A 26,645-nucleotide genomic window follows, 5' to 3' on the forward strand; every position below is an offset into this window, starting at 1 on the left:
AAATGACAAACTAAATTACTTAAAATGAAAAACATTTGAATACCAAGTTGTTAGAGATCATCAGGATCCAAACTTTTTATATAGACCATTTTTCCATTTGAGAAAGTTTAAGTAAACAATACTCACTAAATCTTGAATCTCACATAAACTATATGAAACTATATGTGAGAATTATGGATTTTCAACTACACCTTCCCAACACTTTGTCAAATGCAAAAATGGTCTGTATATTAAATGTAGATCTTGATGAGTGGAGCAATATTGGTATTCATGAATTTTCCAGTCGAGACCATCTATGGTTCCGAAAACCGGTGCGTGGCTATGAATTCTTTCAAAATTCAAAATGGAGTGCTTCAAACATGGTCAAATGGCCCATTTGATGACTTCAAATGAAACAATTTTGAATACAAAGTTATTAGAGATCATCAAGATCTACATTTGATACATTGTCCATTTTTCCATTAGGATAAATTTTAGGTAATCCTGGCACATGTGTTTAAAATCTAAGACGGGTTTTGGTCAAACTTGGTCAAATGACAAACTAAATTACTTAAAATGAAAAACATTTGAATACCAAGTTGTTAGAGATCATCAGGATCCAAACTTTTTATATAGACCATTTTTCCATTTGAGAAAGTTTAAGTAAACAATACTCACTAAATCTTGAATCTCACATAAACTATATGAAACTATATGTGAGAATTATGGATTTTCAACTACACCTTCCCAACACTTTGTCAAATACAAAAATGGTCTCTATGTTAAATGTAGATCTTGATGAGTGGAACAATATTGGTATTCATGACTTTTCTGGTCATGTCACACCCATATTTTAAGAACAAAATAGGATGCATAAAAGACTCATATGTGCCCCAGAAACAGTCGCACACATAAGTAGACAAATCTCAAATGTACCATTGCAGTGTTTATTACATAGCGGAACATAATAATTCACATAGTCTTATACAATAATGATAATAAGATTAAGCAACGCTCTCAACGGAAGCACCACACAGGGACACTGTTGACTGGTTGACTCCAAGTCTAATACTCATAACGTTAGTCCTCATTCCAATCATCATCCTTAGCATAACCTGGGGTGTTGGGAAATTGCAAGAGTGAGCACATATCATACTCAATAAGTATAACCTGGGGTTCATGAGGCCCAAAGAGCTAACACTGGTTTGACTGCATTTAGCTTTTAATAGTGGATAGCATGTTCATAATTAAATAGCAAATATCAAGGTAGCATAAATAATCCGATAATCACATGATCAAGTGTAAGCATAATTAATTCATAGCATAAACGAAAATCCAATGAACATAACAACTTAACAAGCTCATCATCATTGATGTAAGAACCCCCAAGGCCACTCTTAACCGTGAGCACGGCTAGTATACCAGTTTTTAACACTCCGCAAAGGTTGTACATCTTTACCCATGAGTCATGATTTACCCTTTCGCCCGAGGTAGCTAGTCTCTTAACCCCCTTCCCAGGGAGGTCGGCAGGAATCACTATGAAGCCTTTCAAAAGTTTGTCTAACATGTTAGGGCCGCAAGGTTTCCTTCGCGCGTAGATATAGATGCCCCCCTTCCGAATGGTACAATGACGCGCAGCCTATACACATAAGGACAGGGGCTCGCACTATACCCAAAACGGTTCAGCCCCTCTAGCGCCCTTTCGGGTAACCTATAACAAGCTAGACAAGGTCTTCATACTGGCCATCATGGTTGCACTGTTGTCCCGATGATCACTTCCAGACAAGATCTCATATAGTTGTTTGTCATACTTTAACGTTCATTGCATAGCTATTAATCATCTTACAAGATCATGGATTATATCAAGCACTAGCACAACTACACCAAATGCATATCGAGTAGGTAGCAAGGAATCCAGGTAGCAATCATCAATGATTTTGCTAAGGTCGACATGGTGAAAGCATGCATATGATATATATGTATTTATAAGTGAATTGGTAACAAGGATGATCCCAAGTTATACTTGCCTTGGTCAAAGCTCTCCGGAGCCTGCTGCTGGTCTTCAAAAGATTGACCTTGATCACCAACGTATCGCTCACCGTCTATAACCGATCATCAATCAACAACATGCATTCCAATGGATAATCATACACGAAGCAAACAAGCTATAATTAGAACAATACACCAAACAGTAGTAAAACAAATATAAAAGTTTAGCTGGGGTGTTGGGAACAAATATATACACGAAGCAAACGGTAGTCCTCATTCCAATCACCATCCTTAGCATAACCTAGGGTGTTGGGAAATTGCAAGAGTGAGCACATATCGTACTCAACAAGTATAACCAGGGGTTCATGAGGCCCAAATAGCTAACATTGGTTTGACTGCATTTAGCTTTTAATAGTGGATAGTGTTGTCACTTACTAACACCACTTGGATAGTAGGTTGTCATCCCCAACATGGTCCCAGAGTGTACAAAGGTATTTATGAATATGAAGGCTCTCTAGAAAATAATCTATTCTATCTACAAGCGCACAAATAAAATACCTCATTGTAGCATTTGACTAGGAAAAGTATTCCGGGTATCATTATTTATATTTTGCTTAAGAGAACGGTGAAAGTGAAAACAAGGGTAAAATCTATCAAGGCATAGACTAGAGATAAACTTGCAATAACATGATTACTAATGAGGAACTCGTCACACAGTCACTTGCTTTGGCAGGGGGTAAGCCATAAAATAAAGATAATAAAATATAAGCTCATGGGTAAATAACACAGCGATTAGAAATAGACTACTCCTCATATATGTAAGGTGACGTCGGATTAGCTAGAGAATGGATTCTGAGTATCTACTATCTACTAAGTCACAATCTACTTTAGTTCTCTACAAGATCATATATAGCACAAAAGACTCTTTATTCATGTATATGGAACATTGCTAAAGTAAATCAGAATATAGCAAGACTTACTCCGCAATACAAATTCTGCCTGTCCTATCAACGGAGGGTGGACTATATAAGAATCAACAAAGCTGTCGCCATCGTGAACTACCACATGACCCGGCCAATAGGATACATTTGTAGGTAAATGATATCTAAGCACCACGCCCATATATGATCTACCACTTAGCTCCCTCGAGTCAAGAGCTAAGCGCTTTGCAAACTTATACATAAACTCATTATCAATCATAACTATATCAAATATAGAACTAGAGCAAACTAAGAACATAATAAATAGAGACATAATGCAATTAGAATAAAGTAGTAGAGAAATATATGAAATAATACCAATCTTTATTGATGAAGTTCTGAAATCCAGAGCGCTAGGCTCTACTTCTCTAATTCTATCTAATCAATCCTATAGAACTTGAAGGAATTGGGAGTAGCTTGTTCTAATTCTCTGCAGGAGAGAAATACCTAAACCCTAACTTTGATGGCTTCCTATGATAATGACTTTCTCTCTTCCCCTGGGGTGGAGAGCCCTTGCTTATATAGCCCCCTCAGATGAATTTGGGCCGTCGGATCAAACCGACATTAATCGCATGGTTATTCTCGAAGATTAAAGGCGGTGGAGCATGATTCAGGAGACGGAGCCTGATTGGCTGCTGCAGGTGGGCGGGCGCCCTGCCACCGGACCCGTTCGGCCTCCCGTTCGTTCCCGTGGCTTCTGGACTGTAACACCCAAAATTTTGATTTCAATTAATAGGAATTAATTGGATTTATTTAAGTATTTTTGTGAGCATTTAAATTAGTGAATAAATAATTTTTGTTGAAATTAAAATTTATCATAAGGTTAGAGACATGCTTGTGCATACATGCTGGAATGTGTGTTTGGTTTTATCTTCAAAAATGATATTAAAATTCCCTTTTGAAAAAAGCCTTGGATTTGGATACCTTTAGTTTTATTCGGTTTAGATTTGGATGGTTTTTTGTTGGACTTGGTAGGGACTAAAGTGGCTAGTCTCTGCTTTGTCACAAACAAGCTAACCATCTTTTTGCTCTCACACTCATTAAGCATGTCCATCACTTCAGCATCTTGTTCTAGTAAAACCAAGCTATCTTTTTTCTTGTAGAATAGATAGTCGACAGCACTGTACCCATGATGTTCGATCAAATCAATAAGCTGTAGTAGCATATCTCATCTCTATCCATTTCTATCTGCACATGTTTCTCTCCTTCTGCTGCCCCATCACATTCAAGCTTTATCATCCAATTTTCCACCGCCATGGTTACACAATCCACAGTCTAAATACAATCTAGAAAAAATAGAAAAATAAGAATAAAGCATAGGATAATTCTCAAATGAGAAACAAGTATAACAAAATAATAATAATTAGACTGAAGTGCATATAGATCACTGTTTATGATAGGGCATGTAACAAAAGCATACTGAACTGCTGCTCGGAGTCTTCTATAAACTAAATGACCATATGCTGACTACTTTGCCTTTGCTTATGCGAGCGAATGACAACGGCAATTGCATAAGTTGCTGACAGACTGCTATCTGCTTACCTAATTGTCCAGGTCCAGTGCCTGAGCACATCCTGCTATCATAGTTTTGTAGAACTGCTCAGTTTTTAATGTGAGAACACGAATTGCGCTAAGCCATCTCCAATCTGCAAAACAGAATGGTAATCAAATATTGCTTATATGACTACAGTGAATCTCCCACACGATGATTCTCAAATGAAGCATATGATTATTCTTAAATGAGAAACAAGTATAACAAAATAATAACAATTAGACTAAAGTGCATATAGATCACTGTATCATGATAGGATATGTAACAAAAGCATACTGAATTGTTGTCCTCTACAAACTGAATGACTACAGTGAATCGCTATGTTGATTAATCGACAATACTCAATTCAATCACACGTAGTGCAGCATCAATTCTTTGGAAGCCTATTATTACAGCATGAGAGATTTGGAAACAAAGAAACAATCAATTCTTGAGAGGAACTTAGGCCTCTGGGTAGAGTATGCCAGATCAGACACGGAGGGAAGGGGCCTTCTGATGAAGAGAGATGTAAGGGAAACACTGAACACGATCAGATGGCATGTACTCAGATCCATAGTATGCATCTTCTGATAACAGTATGAAAAAAATGAGCGGCGTGCTCGGGTGGCGGCAAGACAGGGGAGGAGTGAGGAGCTGCAGGGCCGTGCCGACAATATCCAGGGCCTTGTTCAACACTCTAAAATTGGCCATACCAAAATAGAAAAATAGAATGACAATATTATATATGTGCTCAAATGTACGCCATGCCGACAATATTACCAAGTTGCAGCCCTGCAGCATCTATATATGGCAGTTCACCGGTTTGCAATTAAGCAAATACGTAGTACGCTGATCTCGTTCCAGGCCTAGTGGAAGATCGAGAGAGATGACAGAGGCCAGAGGTGCAGATTGGTTAGATGACTATTAGTTCAATTCAACGAGTTTGATCAGTGGATGGACACGCCAATGCTCAGTGGACCTATTGAGTTTGGTCAAGTTTCGTCTCGGGAAATCAAATAGACAGGAAAGTAGTATCGCAACAACAATTTCAGATACCTGATAAATTTGAGTCCCTGGCTGCACACCTTGGGCATGGCACTGGGAGCTGGAGGCACAGTGGGAAGGTGGGGGAGAACGAGTGGACATACCTGGTGGGTGCCTGTCGATGGAGAAGGGCCCGACGAAGACCTGGGCAGATGGCGCGCCAATGACCTGATGCGACGGCGCTCGCACAGTCATCGGGTCGTCGCCCCTCGTCTCTGCCGCACCAATCTAGGAGGTTGCGTCAGTTAGGAGGGAATGAGGACTGAGGAGGGCTTGGAGTTTTTTCCGCCAGATTAGAGTGACGAGAACTTGAGAGCGGAGGTAATTGGTGCAGAGCGGCAAATGGATCGTGGGGGAGGGAAAAATTGGATAGAAATAATTTCAGTTAATTATTTAATGAGTTATAAATTATATTGACTAGAGTCACTCTCAGAGCGGCGGCGGCAACTGTTTGCAGAGCGGCAAATTCATTTGTTGGGGAGGGAAAAATGGACGGAAACAATTTCAGTTATTTTTTAAGGAGCGAAATAGTGTTCCACGCCACATAATTCTAGATTTCTAGTGCAATATCTAAAAATATACCTAAAGAAATATACTACTATATTTTGCTATTGAAAATAAAATATTTGTTTATTTAAAGAAACTAGCAAAAATACTCGTGCGTTGCAACGGGAGAAAAAAACTATCAAATCTATATCTATATCTCTATTACTTAATTATATATATCTATATCTATACCTTTAATAAAGAGGTAAAATTTCAGACTCTTTTTCCATCTATATCTGAAACTATTTCCATCTATTTTTTTCTGTCTTCCTCTAACTACCGAACGATGGAGAGTTTCTTTTAGCAGGACTTGCGTCTAAACCAATATGAAGTAGGAGTCCTAATATAAGTAGATTCCCCACATCCTAAGTAATCTAAATAGAACTCTTAATGGTCAACTAGAAAAGGATAAGAATTACGTTCTTTATTTTGCTCTGCTTTCTTTATTTAGTTAGATGTCAGTCTGAGGCAAAAGAAAAATTAAAGTCCTATATGTTATATTAGTTCCTTCTTGTTCTTCTCTAATAATAAAAAGGCAAAATTTCTGGATGTTTTGGATTTTGGTCGAGCTCAACTCTTCGCTTGTTTCGGTCTAAAATTGGTTTAAACTCGTGTTAGACTTCTGAGTTAGATTCAGCCCATAACTTTTCTTTTTTTCCCTAATCTAATTGGACCAGGAGTCCTTGTGCATAAACAGAAAATATGCCTTAACTCTTAGTTCAAGAAGAAAATGTTTTAATTTTTTTAATTATTTTGTCCTTCAAAATTAGATTAATAATACTTTAAAATAGGGTGAAAAATGCTTTGTTTTAAATCTTTTTGAAAAAAGTATTTACAAAATATTTGAGTGGAGTTTAAAGCTTAATAATCCAAATGTTTGTCATTTTCCCCCTTCGCTTCTGTCCTGCTATCATCTGCTTTTGGCCCAGCGCTTTTGACGACATTCCCTCCCGACCTAGAGACCTACGAGATAACTGGCCACGGGCCAAATCGCCGCGCCATCTGGAAGCCCACGCTCAAGCCTCAAGAGAAGGATGACCGGCCGATATAGACATACGTACACGCGCATACGCTGGTGATCACCAACATATCTGTCAGCCCGTATACACCAAGAGTGGCAGACAGATTTGGAGGACAAACTGAAATTTTCTCTTTATAGATAGGTAATAGTATTTTGTCCTTCAAAAATAGATTGGAAATAGTTTCAGAATAATACTTTAAAATAGGGTGAAAAATGCTACTATATTTTACTATATATTTCGTATATTTGGTTTAGTGATCATATTAGTAATATATTGGTTTAATTAAAGTAATTGTCTCCAACCCACTCCCGCTTCCCCTTGAGAGTTGAGACCGATTCAGCCGTCCTGTTCCATCGACGCATCCCTGTGAATCCTGCTTTCCATCACCGTCGCCGCAGAGTGCTCCCCATTGCCCAGACCCGCTCGCCTGCGACGCCACCGCAGAGTGCTCCTTGCGCTCCGCCATGCAGCCTGCCGGCCGCCGGCCGCCATTAGCGGCACCCGCAGGCTCCGGGCAACAACCGCGCGCTGGCCGGCATCCGCAGCTTCGCGAAGGGGCATGCCACCGCGCCGGCGGCACCCCAGCTTCGTCACTCTGAGACTTGGTTATCACTCTGGCGCAACCCTAATCTCGACACCAACCGGCGGCCGGTCGCGGCAGCTGCTTTCTGCAACCCAGCGGCAAAGCAGGACTGCAGGGGCGCTGCTATACATCCACAGCAACCGGTTGCCACGGCCGGCGGCTGCGTGCCTGCAGGGCCTCTTGCCCCATCCTCAGGTATCTATCTTTCAATCCCCTTCAGTTTCTTGTGTCCAGTAAATATTCCGTTTAGACACCAATGATCCATGTTTAGTTGGGAGAGATGGCAGAGCATGCCGTTGTCACTCCCTGAATGGATTCTTGCTTGCACTAACATATTCATATTGGGCACAATATTGGGTACATTGGATTTTGATACCTGAAATTGGTTTAATTTAGAGTCAGTTGTTTATTTCTTAATGTGAAACCACTCATTTTTTTTGGAAAAATCCTGTTCTATGAGATGAGATAGAAGAAGCATGTTTTCCAGCTCAAGTTTAGTGAATTATAGAGATAGCATGTTTTCCGACTCAACTAGGTTTTTGCATTGTTATTTCTTAGTATACAACACTCTGTTGTGCAACTCAAGCAGGTTTGCTATTGTAGCCCTGTTATGACTACAATAATACAAGATGCATGTTCAGGTTATGCATGAGCTGCCACTTAACTCTGACATACTATGAATTCCTGTCTACATAGACTGAAAGTTCCCTTACGAGTCTTACTGTTGACTGAAAGTTCCACATTTGTACAGTAATTTAGACAGTTTTTTCTATCAAGTAATTTAGACATTGATTCATATTGTTCACTAGTTTTGATTTCTCCAGTGAAAACCATCATGTTTCAGTGTTCTGCAGTTTTGATGTCTGAAATAGAATCATATAATCTTCGACAGTCCCATCTAATTTGGCCTCTGCTTCTCAATGCATGATGCTTGACATGTGCCTGCTTTAGAATATGGCTGCTCAGAGAATAGTTCAAAAAGCAGATTGCATTATAATGTCAATATTTTGTTTTTATCTTTTACTTCAATGAAATTTTTTGACCTTCATATTTGCTGATTGAGTAGGGTGTTACAGTCTCTCTGAAATCATTGTTCTATGTTTTCTGGCAGATTCTTCATCACCAGCTCGATAATTGATCTTACAATAGTTGGTATATACAGAAGGTCACCAATTCTATAAGGTCAGCAACTTCACCATTAATCTTAGAAGTGCAGGCTTGGCCCTATCATTTTGCTCTAAATAATATCTTGTATCAAGAAAGAAAAACAAAATTAGTGGGGCTTGGCTCTAGCATTTTTTTTATGCTGCTACATGACTAATGCAGGCATAGTATTTCTTGATTTTAGTGAGTCAATGGACTTAAGTGGTATTAAGAGGCTGTTGCAATCCACAAGATCAAGTGATGAATACATAGCTGGGGTAAAGGGTTTTCTTAAGTTTGCCTACAGTGGGAAAAGGTCTGATGCAAAGATTCGATGTCCCTGTGTCAAATGTGTCAATAGGCAATTAAAAATGAAAGATACAGTGTATGAGCACTTAGTGTGTAATGGAATGCTGCGTGGATACACTATATGGGGTTGTCATGGGGAAACAACATCTTATATCTCTGCAAACAAAGATTTAGAGTCATGTTCAAAGAAAAACAAAGATTCAGAGCCACTGCATCCAAGTTTAAACACTAATATGCGGCAAGTAGTTCAAGAAGCATTTGGATATGTAGATACTGGACCTCACACAACTGGTCCTCATGCATCTGGTTCCCCTGAAGATGGACAAGATGCAGAAACAGAAGCTTTCTTTGATTTGCTCAAGGCAGCTGATGAACCTTTATGGGAAGGATGTGAGCTGTCAAAACTTTCTTTCCTTGTCTTATTGTTTCATGTGAAATCAACCAACAAGTGGAGCAATAAATCAATTAATGATCTACTTCAAATCTTACAGCTAGCTCTCCCAAAAAGTTCAAATATTCCAGCAACATTTGTCGAGGCTCAAAAGATCATTGCAAAGCTTGGCCTTAAATATGAGAAGATTCATGTATGCCCAAATAATTGTCAGCTCTATTGGAAAGACACGAAAGATGATGACTTCTGTTCAAAATGCAAAGCTTCAAGATGGAAAAATAAGCCAGATGAAACATCATTAACAAAAAAGGAAAGAAGAAAGGCAACCCCAAAGAAGGTATTGCGTTACTTTCCAATCAAACCTAGACATAAAAGGATTTTTATGAACAAGGAAACAGCCAAGTTAACTAGATGGCATGATGAGGAGCGTACAAAGGATGGTGCTTTGCGCCATCCTGCTGATTCAGAGGTTTGGAAATTTATTGATTCCAGCCACCCTCACATCGCATCAGATTCTCGAAACATGAGGTTTGGACTAGCAACGGATGGTTTTAACCCATATGGGAAGTGCAATTCTACCCATAGTTGTTGGCCAGTTGTATTAGTACCATACAACCTTCCACCATGTTATGCATGAAAGCTTCTTCTCTTCTGCTCACTCTAATAATTCCTGGTTACCCTGGAAAGGACTTCCATACATTTATGCAGCCAGTTTATGATGAGCTAAATGAGTTGTTTGATACTGGTATGTCTACATATGATGCATCTCAAGATGAGAGATTTCAACTTTATGCTACAGTATTGCATACTGTGAGTGACTACCTTGGGACAGGGCTACTGGCACGGTACAGTGTTCTAGGACAGCTGGGTTGTGTGTCCTGTGATGATGAAACAGGTTCAAGGCGCTTGAAACATGGCCTCAAGCAATGTTTCATGCAACACCGACGATTTCTACCTGCTAGCCATGAGTTCCGTTATGATGCTAGTTCATTTGATGGAACCGAAGAGCATCGGTCTAGACCTATTTCTTATTCTGGAGAATCCCTTTTGGAACAGATAAAATCAATTAGTGACTTTGACAAGTCTAAAACCTGGAAGGGTGTTAGTGGCCTATATTGTTTGTCTTACTGGAAGTATAATTTGCTACGACACAATCTTGACTTTATGCACATAGAGAAGAATGTGTGTGAAAATATATTTGGGACACTTTTAGAAATGGATGGGAAATCAAAGGACAACCTACAGGCAAGGAAAGACTTGCAGGAAATGAACATCAGGCCAGATCTACATCCACAAAAAAAGGCTAATGGTAAGTATTACTTGCCTCCTGCTTTGCACAACATGTCTAAAGAGGGGAAGCAACAGTTCTTGAAAGTCCTTCGTGACATAAAAGTTCCAGATGGTTATTCTAGTAACATCTCCAGATGTGTAAATGTTGATCAATCAAAAATTTCAGGCCTAAAAAGCCATGACTGCCACATACTAATGCAACAACTTATGCCACTTGCTTTGAGAGGTCTTCTTCCAGATGAAGTTACATCTGTCTTATTTGATCTGTGTGGATATTTTAGAGAACTGAATGCAAAAGTTCTCCACATCAATGAACTTGAAAAGTTAGAAGAACGAATCATAATGACATTATGTTGGATGGAGATGATATTCCCGCCTGGGTTTTTCACTATCAATGTGCATCTTGTTCTTCACTTGGCAACAGAGGCAAGAATAGGTGGTCCTGTATGTTATCGGTCAATGTATTTTGTGGAAAGGTGTGTTCTCCTTATAAAAAACTAAGAGCCATGTTTGGTACTTTTGCTTTGCATGCTAAATTGTAGTTTTCATTAATTTATACTAGTTTGTGCAGGTACCTTGGTGTTTTGAAGTCAACTGTGAGAAATAAAGCTCGTCCAGAGGGCAGCATTGCAGAATCAGTTCTGGCAAAAGAGTCTATGCACTTTTGTTCAACATTTCTTGATGGTTTTCAGACCCTGTCTAATAGGCTTTCACGAAATGACGAGAATGATGAGTCAATTGGATGCTCTGCTAGACATGCATCAACTCTTTTTCCTCATCCCGGGAAACCACTTGGAAAGCCAAGTAGTTATGTTCTGAGAGCTTTGGCTAAACTACAAGCACATAGATATGTGCTATTCAATTGTTCTTATGTCGATCCATACCTTAGGTAATATCTCAAAATTGTAAACATAAATTTATTATTTTGCCTCTCATAAATTTTCCTATATGTACATTGTAGAGCTCATGCTGAAGAGATCATCAAAAAAGGTACTAGACATAGAGCCAGACATAGAGATGTTGAGAAAATCCAAAATGAGAAGTTCCATCTATGGTTTAGAAGTCATGTAAGTACCTTAACTCAAACTGCTTTACATGTAGTATTAATGTGCATAACTAATTAACATGTGTATAATTGTGCAGATAATGCAGTTAGAGAGTGAGAATGGCATTCATGGTGTTAAAGATGACATTAGATGGCTAGCTCGTGGCCCGGTTGAAGCTGCAAAAAGGTACCGTGCTTTCAACAGTCGAGGTTTCCGTTTTAGGCCTAAACGGTTGGATCGGGTTACACAAAATAGTGGTGTTGTGCTAACTGCAAAAACATCAAGTTATGCTAGTGCAAGTGATGGCAAGCCAGTTTTAGGTGATGTGACTTACTAGGGGAGGATAATTGATATTATTGAGCTAAACTACTCTGGAAAATTTTCTGTGGTACTTTTCAAATGTGAATGGGTTGATGTTATTTCCAAAAGAGGAATAATGAAGGACAAGTATGGATACACACTTGTGAATTTCTCACACCTGATACATACAGGAGAAAATATTGTTCATGAACTGTACATTTTTCCTAACCAAGCTGACCAGGTGTTATATGCTGAAGATGAAGAACACCCTGGGTGGTATGTAGTCAATAAGATGAAACCAAGAGATATATATGACACAGGTTGTGATGAATGGCAAGATGATGTAGAAAATGAGCCATTCCATGTCACACACCTTGGAAATATGTTCAATAATTCAAATGTAAGATATCAATGGGCTAGGCCAGATATTGAGGGAACCACAGTGGATGCTAGTGATGATGTGGATGCTAGTGATGATGTAGATGCTAGTGGAAATCAATTGAATGACCAATCTTAGTTCATGAAGTGTAGTATGTGACTCTTATTGTGCATTCGTATTTCTTCAATGGTTCAGGAAGGATCACTGCAAGGTAACAAAATTAATAAATTTTCCAATGCAATAATTTTTATATTACTTCTAATTGTCGTACCAAACTTTTGTGCAGCCAGCTTTGCGTTCCTATTAGGAGAGAGCATGCATCTCTTCAGAAACGGACACCACTAGTCCTGTAATGATGTCTACTGCATCAGCACCGACAAAGATGACACCAACGAGATGGCTAAATATTGAATGAATGATTTTATCAGTGATGAGATGTATTCAGAATTTTTATTTGATATGTGATGCAACTTGTTTAGAACAAAATTATGGTTTCTTGAGATAAACTTGTTTAGGCTAATTTGTGAGATGAACACATGATTATTGTGCTTATTACTTTGTCATATGCCAATGATTTTTTATGCCCAGCATTTTTATTGTGTTTAATATTCCGCAAAGCTTATTTACTCCTTATTTCACAACTTTTATGACCAATTGTGGCTGCCAGCTTGCTCACTGTGAGCCTAGGCAACGGAAACCAACTTGTTTGCCTGCTTGCCGCACACAAGCTACGTAAATATGCAGCTAAATGAATGGAACAAGCAGATGGATAGAAGTGTCAAAATACATGGAGAATACTATAAAGGGAAAATATAAATAATGGCAAGAAAATAAAGCGTCCAACATTTTGAGGCCTACTTTTTATGAAAGCAATTTTCTCATGCTAGGAAAGCAAGCGAGCGAGAGCGTGATTTGAGGACGTTTGGGTACACAGTGAGGGGACATGTGCACACTGAGCGTGGGGAAGTGAAGAGTGTAGGGGACAATTGCTCTAAAAATCGTGGTAACACTTGATTTGTAACATTAGTTTGTGTTACTACAGGTTATAACATATTTTATATGTTCCATTTATGTGTTACAATATAGTGCTCTTTTGTAACATTTTGCTAGTAACATTAATTTTGTGTTACTAAAATTATTGTCAGTAACACAATTTGTTTGTAACACTCTATTTTGTGTTACTATGAGATTTTATTGTAACACATTTATGAATATGTTGCAAGGAAGTGTTACTATATCCCTGCCGTGTAGTAGTGTAGACAATTTCTTTATCTTTCCAACCGTGTACAGCACGTATCCTTTTGAATTATGTAACTCGAGATGTGACTGATTTTCTGATCTGCTGATGTTGGATGTTACCCAGAAAATTTCAGATTCTGTTACCTCTTGTAATTGTCATGTTGGACATTACTATGACATGTTTCTATACCTTGGAATGCAGATGGCAGCAAGGGGAAGAGGCAGAGGCGGAGGCCGTGGCAATGGTGGCAATGCCCCAATTACTGTGGAGGAACTTATGCAAACCCAAAATGAGATGATGCACGTTTTTATGCAGCACTTACAGCAGCAACCTCCACCACCACCACCACCTATTCATGTGAGAGATAAGTGTGGCGAATTTATGAAGGGAAGATCTCCGGTGTTTACACACTCAGCTGATCCTATGGAGGCAGATGATTGGCTTCGTGCTGTAGAGAGGCAACTGAACATAGCCCAGTGCAATGATATGGAAAAAGTGTTGTATGCTTCTGGACAACTTCAAGGTGCAGCTCAGACATGGTGGGAGTCGTATCAAGCTGCTCGTCCGAACAATGCTCCTCCTGTCACATGGCTGGAATTTTGTAGAGATTTTAGAGCTCGACATATAAATGAGGGAATAATGGAGCTCAAACAAGAAGAATTTAGATCACTCAGGATGGGCTCCATGACTGTGGCAGAATATCATGACACATTTGAACAGTTGGCTCGCTATGCTCCGAACGATGTTAGGGAAGATGCTGATAAGCAGCGTCTATTCATGAAAGGTCTTTACTACGAGCTCAGGTTGCAGTTGGCTGAAAACACCTATCCTACCTTTCAAGCTCTTATGAATCGTGCTATTGTGCTTGATAATATGCGTAAGGGTCAGGATAAGAAGAGAAGGATGCTGGCACAAGGTTCTGGGAGCAACAACCGTCAGCGTTTCAGTTCTCATCAAGGCCATCAGCAGAGGTTCCAAGGACCAGTTACTCAGTGGAACCGCAACCAGCAAGCTTAGCGCTTCCAACATCAATCACAGAGTGGGAACCAACGTCCTCCATTCCAACAACGTAACCATAATCAACAACAACATGGTCAGCAGACACTCCGCTCAGGGAATTCAAGTGCTACCTCCATGAAAAGAAGTGCTTCTAACACTCCTACAAGGTGTTTCCGTTGTGGGAAAGAGGGACATATGTCATATGATTGCCTGGAGAAGCTCAACAAGGCGAACAGCAACCAGAAGTCTACTGTTTATGCGGCAACAGTGAATAATGTGGCTACAGAGACAGTTCAGGAGGGACCAGAGATCATGATGGGTACGTTCAGCATCAACTCTATCCCTGCTACAGTTTTATTTGATTCTGGAGCTTTGCATACATTCCTATCACAAGCATTTGTTAGAGTTCATAGCATTCCACTAGTTGGAATGAAAACCCCTATGCTAGTAAATTCACCGGGTGGGACTATACCAGTTTCTTTATGTTGCCCCTCAGCAAGTCTCTCTTTAAGGAGGATAGATTTTCTTATCAGTCCCATGGTTATGAGAACTTCAGGCATAGATGTGATCTTGGTTTTGTATTGGATGAAGCTACATGAGAGAAATATTAATTGCAAAGAGAGAGTACTGGCTCTGACAACACCAAAGGGAGAACGAATCAGTGTTGATGTAACAGTGCAAGCACCACTCATAGCTAAAGTGAACCAACTCAATGATGATGTTGATCCTCAGAATCTGGTAGTGGATGAGTTTCCGAATGTCTTTCCAGATGAATTGCCAGGTATGCCACCTGACCGAGACATTGAATTTTTTATTGAATTACTACCTGGTACTGCACCCATAGCTAAAAGACCATATAGAATGGGGGTTAATGAACTAGAAGAACTTAAGAAACAAATTAAGGAGTTGCAAGATAAAGGGTTCATTCGTACTAGTTTATCACCATAGGGTGCACCAGTTATCTTTGTTGATAAGAAGGATGGTTGTCAAAGGATGTGTGTTGATTATCGGTCACTTAATGAGGTCACTATCAAGAATAAATACCCATTGCCTAGGATTGATGACTTATTTGATCAGCTAAGAGGTGCTTGTGTGTTCTCTAAGATTGATTTGTGTTCTGGTTATCATCAATTTAAGATTCGGAATTCAGATATACCAAAGACAGCTTTCACAACAAGGTATGGGTTGTATGAGTATACAGTTATGTCTTTCGGTTTGACCAATGCACCAGCTTACTTTATGTATATGATGAATAAAGTATTTATGGAGTATCTTGATAAGTTTGTGGTGGTATTTAATGATGATATTCTGGTATTCTCTAAAACCAAGGAAGAACATGCTGAACATCTAAGATTGGTCTTACAGAAACTTAGAGAACATAAGCTGTATGCTAAGCGTAGTAAATGTGAGTTTTGGTTGGAAGAAGTTTCTTTTCTTGGTCATGTTGTCTCTAATGGTGGTATTGCAGTGGATCCTAGTAAGGTGAAAGATGTGCTGAATTGGAAACCACCTACAGATGTAAGTGAAATTCACAGTTTTCTTGGTTTAGCTGGTTACTATCGTAGATTCATTGAACGGTTCTCAAAACTTGCAAAGCCTATGACTGCTCTAATGGAGAAGAATGCTAAGTTTGTATGGTCTGATAAGTGTCAAGCTAGTTTTAAGGAGTTTAAGAAGAGATTGACTACTGCACCTATGTTGGTATTGCTAGATCTGAGTAAGAGTTTCTCTATCTATTGTGATGCTTCTCTTCTGGGTTTGGGTTGTGTTCTTATGCAAGAAGGTAGAGTTGTTGCTTATGCATCTAGACAGTTGAGGAAACATGAACTGAATTATCCTACTCATGATCTAGAATTAGCAGCTGTGGTCCATGCATTGAAGATTTGGAGACACTACTTGATTGGGCATAAGGGTGACATATATACTGATCATAAGAGTTTGAAGTATATCTTCACCCAGACAGATCTGAATTTGAGGCAACGAAGATGGCTGGAACTGATGAAAGATTATGATTTGGAAGTGCATTATCAACCTGGAAAGGCGAACGTCGTAGCTGATGCACTTAGCAGAAAGAAATATGCTAATGAGCTTCGGGCGACACCTGAATCTGAGGAGTTGTGTGCTGAATTTGCATATTTGAACTTGGGAATTGTAGTGAATGCTATGGAAATTGAGGTCACCCCTACTCTAGAGGAAGAGATATTGAAAGGACAGTTGGAAGATGAGAAACTAAAGGAGATAGCACAAAATGTGGTACTAGGCAAAGCACTAGGATTCAGAATAGATGACAATGGTGTATTGTGGTTTGGAAAAAGGATATGTGTTCCTGAAGTGAAGGCTATTCGTGATATGATTCTGAGAGAGGCTCATGAGTCAGCATATTCCATTCACCCTGGTAGTACAAAGATGTATTTTGATCTGAAACAGAAGTACTGGTGGTATGGTTTGAAGAAAGATGTAGCTGAGTATGTTGCTTTGTGTGATACTTGTCAGCGAGTGAAGGCTGAACACGAGAGGCCAGCTGGACTGTTGCAACCAATGAAGATTCCTGAATGGAAGTGGGAAGAAGTAGGCATGGATTTCATAGTGGGTTTACCTCGTACATAGAGAGGATATGATTCAATATGGGTAATAGTGGATCGATTGACTAAAGTTGCTCACTTCTTGCCAGACAAAACCACTGATTTAGGAGCTCGATTAGCAGAATTGTACATGGAACGAATTGTGTGTTTGCATGGGGTACCTAAGAAGATTGTATCTGATAGAGGCACTCAGTTTACCTCTACTTTTTGGAAAGCAGTGCATGATGCCTTGGGGACAAAGTTGAATTTTAGTACAGCATATCATCCACAGACAGATGGACAGACTGAGAGGATCAATCAGATACTGGAGGATATGTTAAGAGCTTGTGCTTTGCAGTATGGAACCAGTTGGGATAAGAGTTTGCCATATGCAGATTTTTCCTACAACAACAGTTATCAGCAAAGTCTTAAAATGGCACCGTTTGAAGCATTATATGGTCGCAAGTGTAGAACACCTTTGTTTTCGAATCAAACTGGGGAGACTCAGGTGTTTGGTACAGATGTGCTTAGACATGCAGAACAACAAGTGCGGACTATCCAGGATAATCTGAGAGTTGCTCAGTCTCGTCAGAAAAGTTATGCAGATACACGTAGGAGAGAACTAGCTTTCAAGGAAGGTGATTATGTCTATCTGAAAGTGTCACCTATGCGGAGTGTGTAGAGGTTTAATATGAAAGGAAAGCTGGCTCCAAGGTATGTTGGTCCATTTAAAGTTTTGCAAAGGTGTGGAGAAGTAGCGTATCAGTTAGAGTTGCCTGAAAGTTTATCTGGTGTGCATGATATGTTCCATGTGTCACAACTTAAGAAGTGTTTGCGTGTACCTGAGGATCAAATACCATTGGAAGAGCTTTCTGTTAAGGGTGATCTCACTTATGAAGAGTACCCGGTCCAAATTTTGGAGACAGCTGAGAGAGTCACCAGAAGTCGGGTCATCCGAATGTGCAAAGTGTACTGGAATCGGTATTCGGAAGCAGAGGCAACTTGGGAAAGAGAGGATGATCTGAGGAAATCATACTCATACTTGTTTGAGTAAGTACCGCTCAATCTCGAGGAAGAGATTCTTTTAAGGGGGTAGAGTTTGTAACACCCAAAATTTTGATTTCAATTAATAGGAATTAATTTGATTTATTTAAGTATTTTTGTGATCATTTAAATTAGTGAATAAATAATTTTTGTTGAAATTAAAATTTACCATAAGGTTAGAGACTTGCTTGTGCATACATGCTGGAATATTTAATTTTGTACTGTGTGTTTGGTTTTATCTTCAAAAATGATATTAAAATTCCCTTTTGAAAAAGCCTTGGAAAAGAAAAGAAATAAAAGAAAAAGAGAAAGATAAAACAAACTCCCAGCTTGGCCCAGCCAAACTCCCTCCCAGCTTCCCCCTCGTTCGGCCCACTGGCCGCGCGCGTGAAAGCCAGCCTAGCAGGAGCCACCGCGCCCCTTCCCCCTCTCTCTCTCACTGCCATCAGGGCCCGCTAGTTAGCACCCCCCCCTTCATCCTCGAACCGGGACTGAGCAGGATACCTCCTACCGAATCGATTCTGTGATTTCTTGCTAAATCGCGTCCTATAAGACTCCCTAGCACCGCAGCGAACTCTCCTTTGCATCTAAATCGTGAAGCCAAGCCTTAGCCACCTTAAACCGAGTGGTTTCGGATCTCGTCGCGAAGAATTCCGCCGCCGTGCGTGGACACGCCTCCCCGCTAGCCCTCGGCCCGAACAAACTGCTTAGGTGAGCTCGCATCGATCTCCGCTTCGTTCCAATGATCTCGGTTTCGAGTTTGGCAAACCGTAGCGGAGTTTCTCGAACTCCGGTGAGGTGCCCCAATGGCGCCGCCGTGAGCGCCACTGCTCCGGCCGGTCCGCCGCCTGCGCCCCCCCTACGCGTTATCGGCCGTCGGATCGATCATGGATGGCCGAGATTAGATCTTACCGGTTCGCCTGGAGATTTTGCTAAAGAGACCCCAGGAATTTGAGAAACCAACCCGTGGTCCTTGGCGGTTTCAGCAGAATCCGTATCCTTGTTTTGAAAACGTATTTTCGTTCGGTTAAGGCTAAATATGTTTTCGGTTAACTACAGTTTTGCCACTGATTTTGTTTTGCTCATAAAATATTCATTTTAACTCCGTTTTTGTCCATTCAAATTTCGTTAGATTCGTATTTACGAGCTCTACATGTTATAAGTGTTAGTTTACTGTTTTGAAACTTTTTAATTCTGCAGTAGCATTTAATTAATTATTTCTCTATAGGAAATCTTAGAAAATTCATATCTTCTACGTTTTAATTCCGATTTTCGTGAACTTTACGTTTGTATGATCGTAGCGCTGCATAGATTATTTTTATAAACTTTTATCTTTGATTTCCCACTGCTTGGTGTATTGTTCTAATTATAGCTTGTTTGCTTTGTGTATGACTGTCTACATTGGATTGCGTGTTGTTGATTGATGTTTGGGAATAGACGGTGAGCCGTACGTTGGTGATCAAGATCAAGCCTTTGAAGACCAGCAGGCTCAGGAGAGCTTTGATCAAGGCAAGTATAACTTGGGACTATCCTTGTTACCTATACATAATTAATACAATATTGATCACATGCATGTGTCCACCTTGATGACCTTAGCAAAATCATAGATGATTGTTATCCTGAATTCCTTGTTACCTATTTGGATATGCATTTGGGTAGTTTATGCTAGTGCTTGATTATTAATCCATGATCTTGTAACTTGAATATTTGAATATACAATAAACAATAAAATAAGCTTTCTAGCAACTTGAATATAAAGGGTGGAAAGAACTCTGGCTTTTGCTGGATTGATCTTGACCCTCCGACTTATCCCTTGGCAAAAGCTGGGACAACTTGTACAACCATGAGGGCTATATGGCTCTGGTTTTAGCTCAGTATGAAGAACTTTTCTAGCTTGTTAGAGGTTACCCGAAAGGGCGGAGGGGCTGAACCGTTTTGGGTATAGTGTGAGCCCCTGTCCTTATGTGTATAGGCTGCGCGTTATTGTGCCATTTGGAAGGAGGGTATCTATATTTGCGCGCAAAGGAAACCTTACGGCCCTAATATGTTAGACGAACTTTTGAAAGGCTTCATAGTGATCCCTGCCGACCTCCCTATGAAGGGGGTTAAGAGACTAGCTACCTCGGGCAAAAGGGTAAATCATGTCTCATGGGTAAAGATGTACATCCTCTGCAGAGAGTTAAATCTGGTATACTAGCCGTGTCCACGGATACGGGCGGCCCGGAAAACTGACGTAATAGATGGACACTGATGAACATGATTAATGATGACAATTGATGGTTTATTATGTTGTTTATATGTGTTATTCTTAATTCTTGTATACATTGATCATGTGGTTATGGGATTATTTATGCTACCTTGATATTTGCTATCCAATGATTAAACATGCTATCCACTATTAAAAGCTAAATGCAGTCAAACCGATGTCAGCTATTTGAGCCTCATGAACCCCTGGTTATACTTGTTGAGTACGATATGTGCTCACTCTTGCAATTTCCCAACACCCTAGGTTATGCTAATGATGATGATTGAAATGAGAACTATCGCTATAAGTATTAGGTTTAGAGTCAACCAGTCAACAGTGTCCCTGTGTGGAGCTTCCGTCGAGAGCGTTGTTTACTTCTTGCTATCATCTTTGTATGAGACTATGTGATTTATTATGTTTCGCTATGTAATAAACACTGCAATGGTACATTTGAGATTTGTCTACTTATATGTGCGACTGTTTCTGGGGCACATATGAGTCTTTTATGCATCCTATTTTGTTCTTAAAATATGGGTGTCACATGGACTCTTCTAGATTAAGGAAAATTACGCGGTACGTAATTATCTCGTTGTAAACCTGACATGTGGGCCTTCTCTCCATATTTTTTGATAACCCCCTACAGAAATAGTCAAACACCAATGCTCATGGAATTCTGTCAGATAAAACCCTAATTCTAGGTGTTTGGTGCATATTGATCCTTTTTCAAGTTTAGTTGATGGTTAAATTTAGTACTTAAGGACTGTCAACAGATAGCATGTTCATAATTAAATAGAAAATGTCAAGGTAGCATAAATAATCCAATAATCACATGATCAAGTGTAAGCATAATTAATTCATAGCATAAACGATAATCCAATGAACATAACAACTTAACAAGCTCATCATCGTTGATGTAAGAACCCCCAAGGCCGCTCTTAACCGTGAGCATGGCTAGTATACCAGTTTTTAACACTCTACAGAGGTTGTACATCTTTACCCATGAGTCATGATTTACCCTTTCGCCCGAGGTAGCTAGTCTCTTAACCCCCTTCCCAGGGAGGTCGGCAGGGATCACTATGAAGCCTTTCAAAAGTTCGTCTAACATGTTAATGACGTGCAGCCTATACACATAAGGACAGGGGCTCGCACTATACCCAAAACGGTTCAGCCCCTCTAGCACCCTTTCGGGTAACCTCTAACAAGCTAGAATAGGTCTTCATACTGAGCTAAAGCCAGAGCCATTATAGCCCTCATGGTTGCACTGTTGTCCCGGTGATCACTTACAGACAAGATCTCATATAGTTGTTTGTCATCCTTTAACGTTCATTGCATAGCTATTAATCATCTTACAAGATCATGGATTATATCAAGCACTAGCACAACTACACCAAATGCATATCGAGTAGGTAGCAAGGAATCCAGGTAACAATCATCAATGATTTTGCTAAGGTCGACAAGGTAAAAGCATGCATATGATATATATGTGTATTTATAAGTGAATAGGTAACAAGGATGATCCCAAGTTATACTTGCCTTGATCAAAGCTCTCCTGAGCCTGCTGCTGGTCTTCAAAAGATTGACCTTGATCACCAACGTATCGCTCACCGTCTATAACCGATCATCAATCAACAACACGCATTTCAATGGACAATCATACACGAAGCAAAAAAGCTATAATTAGAACAATACACCAAACAGTTGTAAAACAAATATAAAAGTTTATCAAAATAGTCTACGCAGCGCTACGATCACACAAACGTAAAGTTCATGAAAATCGGAATTAAAACGTAGAAGATATGAATTTTCCATGATTTCCCAAAGATAAATATTTAATTAAATGCTACTGCAGAATTAAAATTTTCAAAACAGTAAACAAATACTTCTAACATGTAGAGCTCGCAATTACGAATCTAACGAAATTTGAATGGAGAAAAACGGAGTTAAAACGAATATTTTATGAGCAAAATACTTTCAGTGGTAAAACTGTAAATAGCTGAAAACGTAAAGTAACTCAAACCGAGAGGACAGGAAAACGCCTTCGGAATTGAAAAGCGCAAACCAGTGGATACACCTTGGACCGCGGGTTAGATTATGAAAGAATGCAAGGACTCTTTAGCAATTTTGCCATCGAAGGGGCATCTTCAACTGTGGGTCGTTGATCCTTCATCCAACGGTCGAAAACAGATCGGGAAAGAGCTAGGTGGCGGACCGGCCGGAACAGGGCGCTCGCGGCGGCGCCATGGCCGAAGTTAGCTCCTCCTCACTGGAGCTCCTCAATTGCGTGTTTTAGGGCACCTCGGAGCAAAAGGAAAACACCAGGAGATCGAGGAGAAGGAGGCGAACCCACCTAGGCCCTTAGCTCGCGCCGAGAAGGAGCAGGGACGGCTGGGCGTGCGTCGCGGCGGAGGGAATCTCCGGTGAGATCCAAACTCGACGCACATGGTGGCTAGGGCTTGGAAAGAGCGCTTGGGTGGGGAAAAGAGATGCGGGGGAAGGTCCGTGGCCTTTATAGGAAGCTTGCCGCTCGCGTTGGTGAGGAAATCCCGAGTATCCAGGCGGGATTGTTCCCTAGCCGAGTCCTGCTCGATGACGACACGGAGAAGATGAGCAGGACGCTGCCACGCGAGCCCTGGGTGTCAGCGGGAGGAAGAGGGGAAGCACGCCTGCGCTGCTGGGCTGGCCGCGCTGGCTGTATTGACGGTCCTTAAGTATCAAATTTAATCATCAAATAAATAAATAAAAAGATCCAAATGCAACCAACACCTAGACTTAGGGTTTTATCTGACAGAATTCCATGAGTTTTGTTGTTTGTCTATTTCTCCAGGGGGTTATCAGGAAATATGGAGATATTAACGTGTGTGGCAATTTTCTATCATCTAGAAGACTCTAGAAGCCACGGGAACGAACGGGAGGCCGAGCGGGCCCGGGGGTAGGGCGCCCGCCCTCCCCCCCTAGGGCGCCCACCCTGCTACACGAACCAATCAGGCTCCGCCTCGAGGATTATGCTCCACCGCCTTTGAGGATCAAGGAAAACCGTGCGATTAAGGTTGGTTTGATCCGACGGCCCACATTCACTTGGAGGGGCTATATAAGCAGGCTCCCTGGCCCTGGAGGAGACACCTCTTCATCCCTATTCATTATTCATAGACAGAGAAAAAGTTAGGGTTTGGAGATGAGAGCTCTCCTCTCTTCGCTAAACTAGAGTAGATCTAGATAATAGCAAGATAGAGAGCGAGGCAGGATTGGAGGAGAGGCCGGCCTGTCGGTTCTTCCTCCGGTTGTACTTCGCCATGATCAAGCTCTAATCAAGCTTGCTCATTGGATGACTCTGGTAATCTACTTCTATTTCATTTTGCAATTACTATCCGTGTATGTTCTGGTTCACAACTCTTTTGAGTACTTTTAATTTATAGGACCCTATAGGTTAGAGTTGTAGTATTGGTGTAAGCGTGGTGCTTAGACCTAGATTACTTGTGGATATCGTCTGTCTAGCCGGATCGTGTGGTAGGCCGCGTAGGTGACACCTACATTGGTCCTCTGTAGTTCGCCTCCCGTTAGCAGGACTGTTAGGGTTTATCGGCCTATGGATAAGCATCCTTTGTGGTGCATTCTTATCACGTGGTTCGTCCCAGACATAGACATACCCCTTTGAAGTAGAGAAACCAAAGTTATCCTCTCTATTCTCCTACCATCGCCCATATATTAGATTGCTCTACTCTCTATTCCCCTATTATCACCCATTGTTATCTTACCTTTAATATTGTTCTTATTCAATTCTACCATCTTTCTTATTTACACCTACTTATCTATCTAGGTTAAGCTAGAGCGTATATCAGTTCTCCCATTTCCCTATGGATACGATAAAATCTTTAACCGGGTAAAAGCTACAACGGTATCTGTGCGCTTGCGGATTTATCTATGTGCGTATAAATACTATAGTACACTCTAGTGCCATGCTGGGGATGACAACCTAGTATTCAAGTGATGTTAGCAAGTGTCAACAAGCTTTTTGGCGCCGTTGCCGGGGAAACGGTTGCTGAGTTGACTACGAACTAGCTTAATCTTTTTATAAAAATAATATATATATATAATATTTTCCTTTTATCCTTTGTCTCATCTCTACTATTCTTTCTTCTTATCTAATCCTTGATCTCTGGTCTATCATGAAGGCAAGCATGTCTATCTATCAGTTTAATAGACCTACGGGAACACATCTCGAACCACCAAAATCTTCAAAGCCTATCATGACATCTAGTTTTGAGATAAGCCCGGAATACATAGAATTTCTCCGAAAACAACCTTTCTCAGGAGAAGGTGAGGAAAACCCATACACACACCTCGAAGAGTTTGGACAAATCTGTGACCTCCTTCGCATAGAAGGCATGTCCGATGAGACCCTTAAATGGAAGCTCTTTCCGTTCTCTTTAACAGGAAAACCTAGACATTGGTATAAACTCAACGTTGGAAGTACTCATGGAGATTGGAAGGATCTATACAATAGTTTTCGTTTTAAATATTTTCCAATCTCCAAAGTGGCGGATCTTCGGATCGAGATTCTTTATTTTAGACAACTAGAAGAAGAATCTCTTGGTGAATCATGGGACCGCTTTATTAACCTTACTCTCACTGGCCCAAAGCTTTCTATCCCAGAAGAAGTTCTTCTAATTCACTTTTTTAAGGGCCTTAGTAGGGATAATAAGCAAACCGTGAATATAGCCTCCAGAGGATCCTTCTATCACCTACCTACTAGTGAAGCTACAGATTTAATTGATTCATTGAGGAAAGTTTCCTAGCATTTATATCCCTGAGAAAGAGAAAGAACCAGTTCCTAGACAAGAAGAAGTTTCGATAGCCAGATCACAACCACTTCAATCCCAAACTTTAGCTATCGATCCTAAACCATCAATACCCCAAAATTCTCCAAGGGACGACGGAATTCCAACCTTAAATCTTTCAGATACTGATGGTTTAGACTTCTGGTTTCATAAGAGACTTTCAAGCATAGATAAATCAAATCCTTAAAATAATGGTTCTCTTAGAGAATGTCCTGGTTCCTGTTATGAAGAAGTCGAGGATGACATATCAAGTGAAGGAGAGCTAAACCATATAGAAGATTCTATCTGCTCCCCTTCCATGTTCACAAATTCTAAATCCATCCTTGACCTTAGAGACTGTTGACGGTTCTTAAGTATCAATTTTAATTATCAAATAAACATGGGAAAGGACCAATATACAAACAACACCTAGAATTAGGGTTTGATCTGACAGAATTCCACGAGTTTTGTTGTTTGTCCGTTTTTGTAGGGGGTTATCAGGAAATAGGGAAGAAACGCCCATATGTCGGCATTACTTAGAGTATTAACGTACTGCACAATTTTCTACCATATAGAAGACTCCAGAAGCCATGGGAACGAACGGGAAGGCAATCGGGCCCAGGGGCAGGGCGCCCGCCCTCCCCCCTAGGGCGCCCGCCCTGGTGTCTCCACCAATCAGAGCTAACTTCACGGATCATGCTCCACCGACCTAATGGATCAAGGATAACCGTTCAATCAATGTCGGTTCGATCCAACGACCCACGTTCACCTGAGGGGACTATATAAGCAGACCCCCTAGCCCCTAGAGGAGAACAAGTTCATCATAGAGTTGAGAGATGCCCTCGAAGGATAACCTTTCCTTAGGGCTTAGCATCCAATGTGAGAGTAGACTAGATCTACTAGATTGAGAGAGATAGAGTGGAGGTGTAGATCGGAGGAAGCTCGGCCTGTCGGTGTCTACTCCGATGTTGTACCTGCGGGATCAAGTTCTCCTAACCCAAGGCTTGCTCCTAGGATTCTTCAATATTTCGACTTCTAAATTCTAGTAAGTTCTTTGTTTTATTGTTCTTTGGTTTATGAGTTTACTTTGATCTCTTTGCGTAGAGTTTAGAGTAATCATCTCTAGCGTAAACGTGGTGTTTGGGCTAGGATACTCATAGATATTCCCTGACTAGCTGGACCGTGGTAGTAGCGAGGAACGTGACATTTC

At 40.5% G+C, this 26,645-nt stretch overlaps 1 protein-coding gene and 1 long non-coding RNA gene across 5 annotated transcripts; one reads left to right on the forward strand and one right to left on the reverse strand.

Annotated features, from left to right (window-relative positions):
* On the reverse strand, positions 3,879-5,802 carry LOC110433302. Of its 2 annotated transcripts, none has more exons than XR_002450668.1 (3): positions 5,628-5,802; positions 4,491-4,594; positions 3,879-4,234 (listed from the first exon to the last, which is right to left on the reverse strand). It is a non-coding gene; the product is annotated as an uncharacterized LOC110433302 (long non-coding RNA). The 2 variants fall into 2 exon arrangements; XR_002450669.1 differs by lacking the exon at positions 5,628-5,802 and adding an exon at positions 5,536-5,619.
* Positions 10,103-13,122, forward strand: LOC8069577. 3 transcript variants are annotated; one of them, XM_021455407.1, is made up of 6 exons: positions 10,103-10,826; positions 10,974-11,283; positions 11,370-11,696; positions 11,769-11,874; positions 11,951-12,743; positions 12,819-13,122. In XM_021455407.1, the coding sequence occupies exons 1-5, from the start codon at positions 10,142-10,144 to the stop codon at positions 12,188-12,190; spliced, it is 1,668 nt and encodes a 555-aa protein (XP_021311082.1). In that variant the 5' UTR covers positions 10,103-10,141; the 3' UTR covers positions 12,191-12,743; positions 12,819-13,122. The 3 variants fall into 3 exon arrangements, with proteins under 3 accessions (XP_021311082.1, XP_021311080.1, XP_021311081.1); XM_021455405.1 differs by having other exon boundaries at positions 10,103-11,283; XM_021455406.1 differs by having other exon boundaries at positions 10,103-11,283; positions 11,379-11,696.

The sequence above is a fragment of the Sorghum bicolor genome, chromosome 3, assembly GCF_000003195.3.
Source record: "Sorghum bicolor cultivar BTx623 chromosome 3, Sorghum_bicolor_NCBIv3, whole genome shotgun sequence".
Classification (NCBI taxonomy): domain Eukaryota; kingdom Viridiplantae; phylum Streptophyta; class Magnoliopsida; order Poales; family Poaceae; genus Sorghum; species Sorghum bicolor.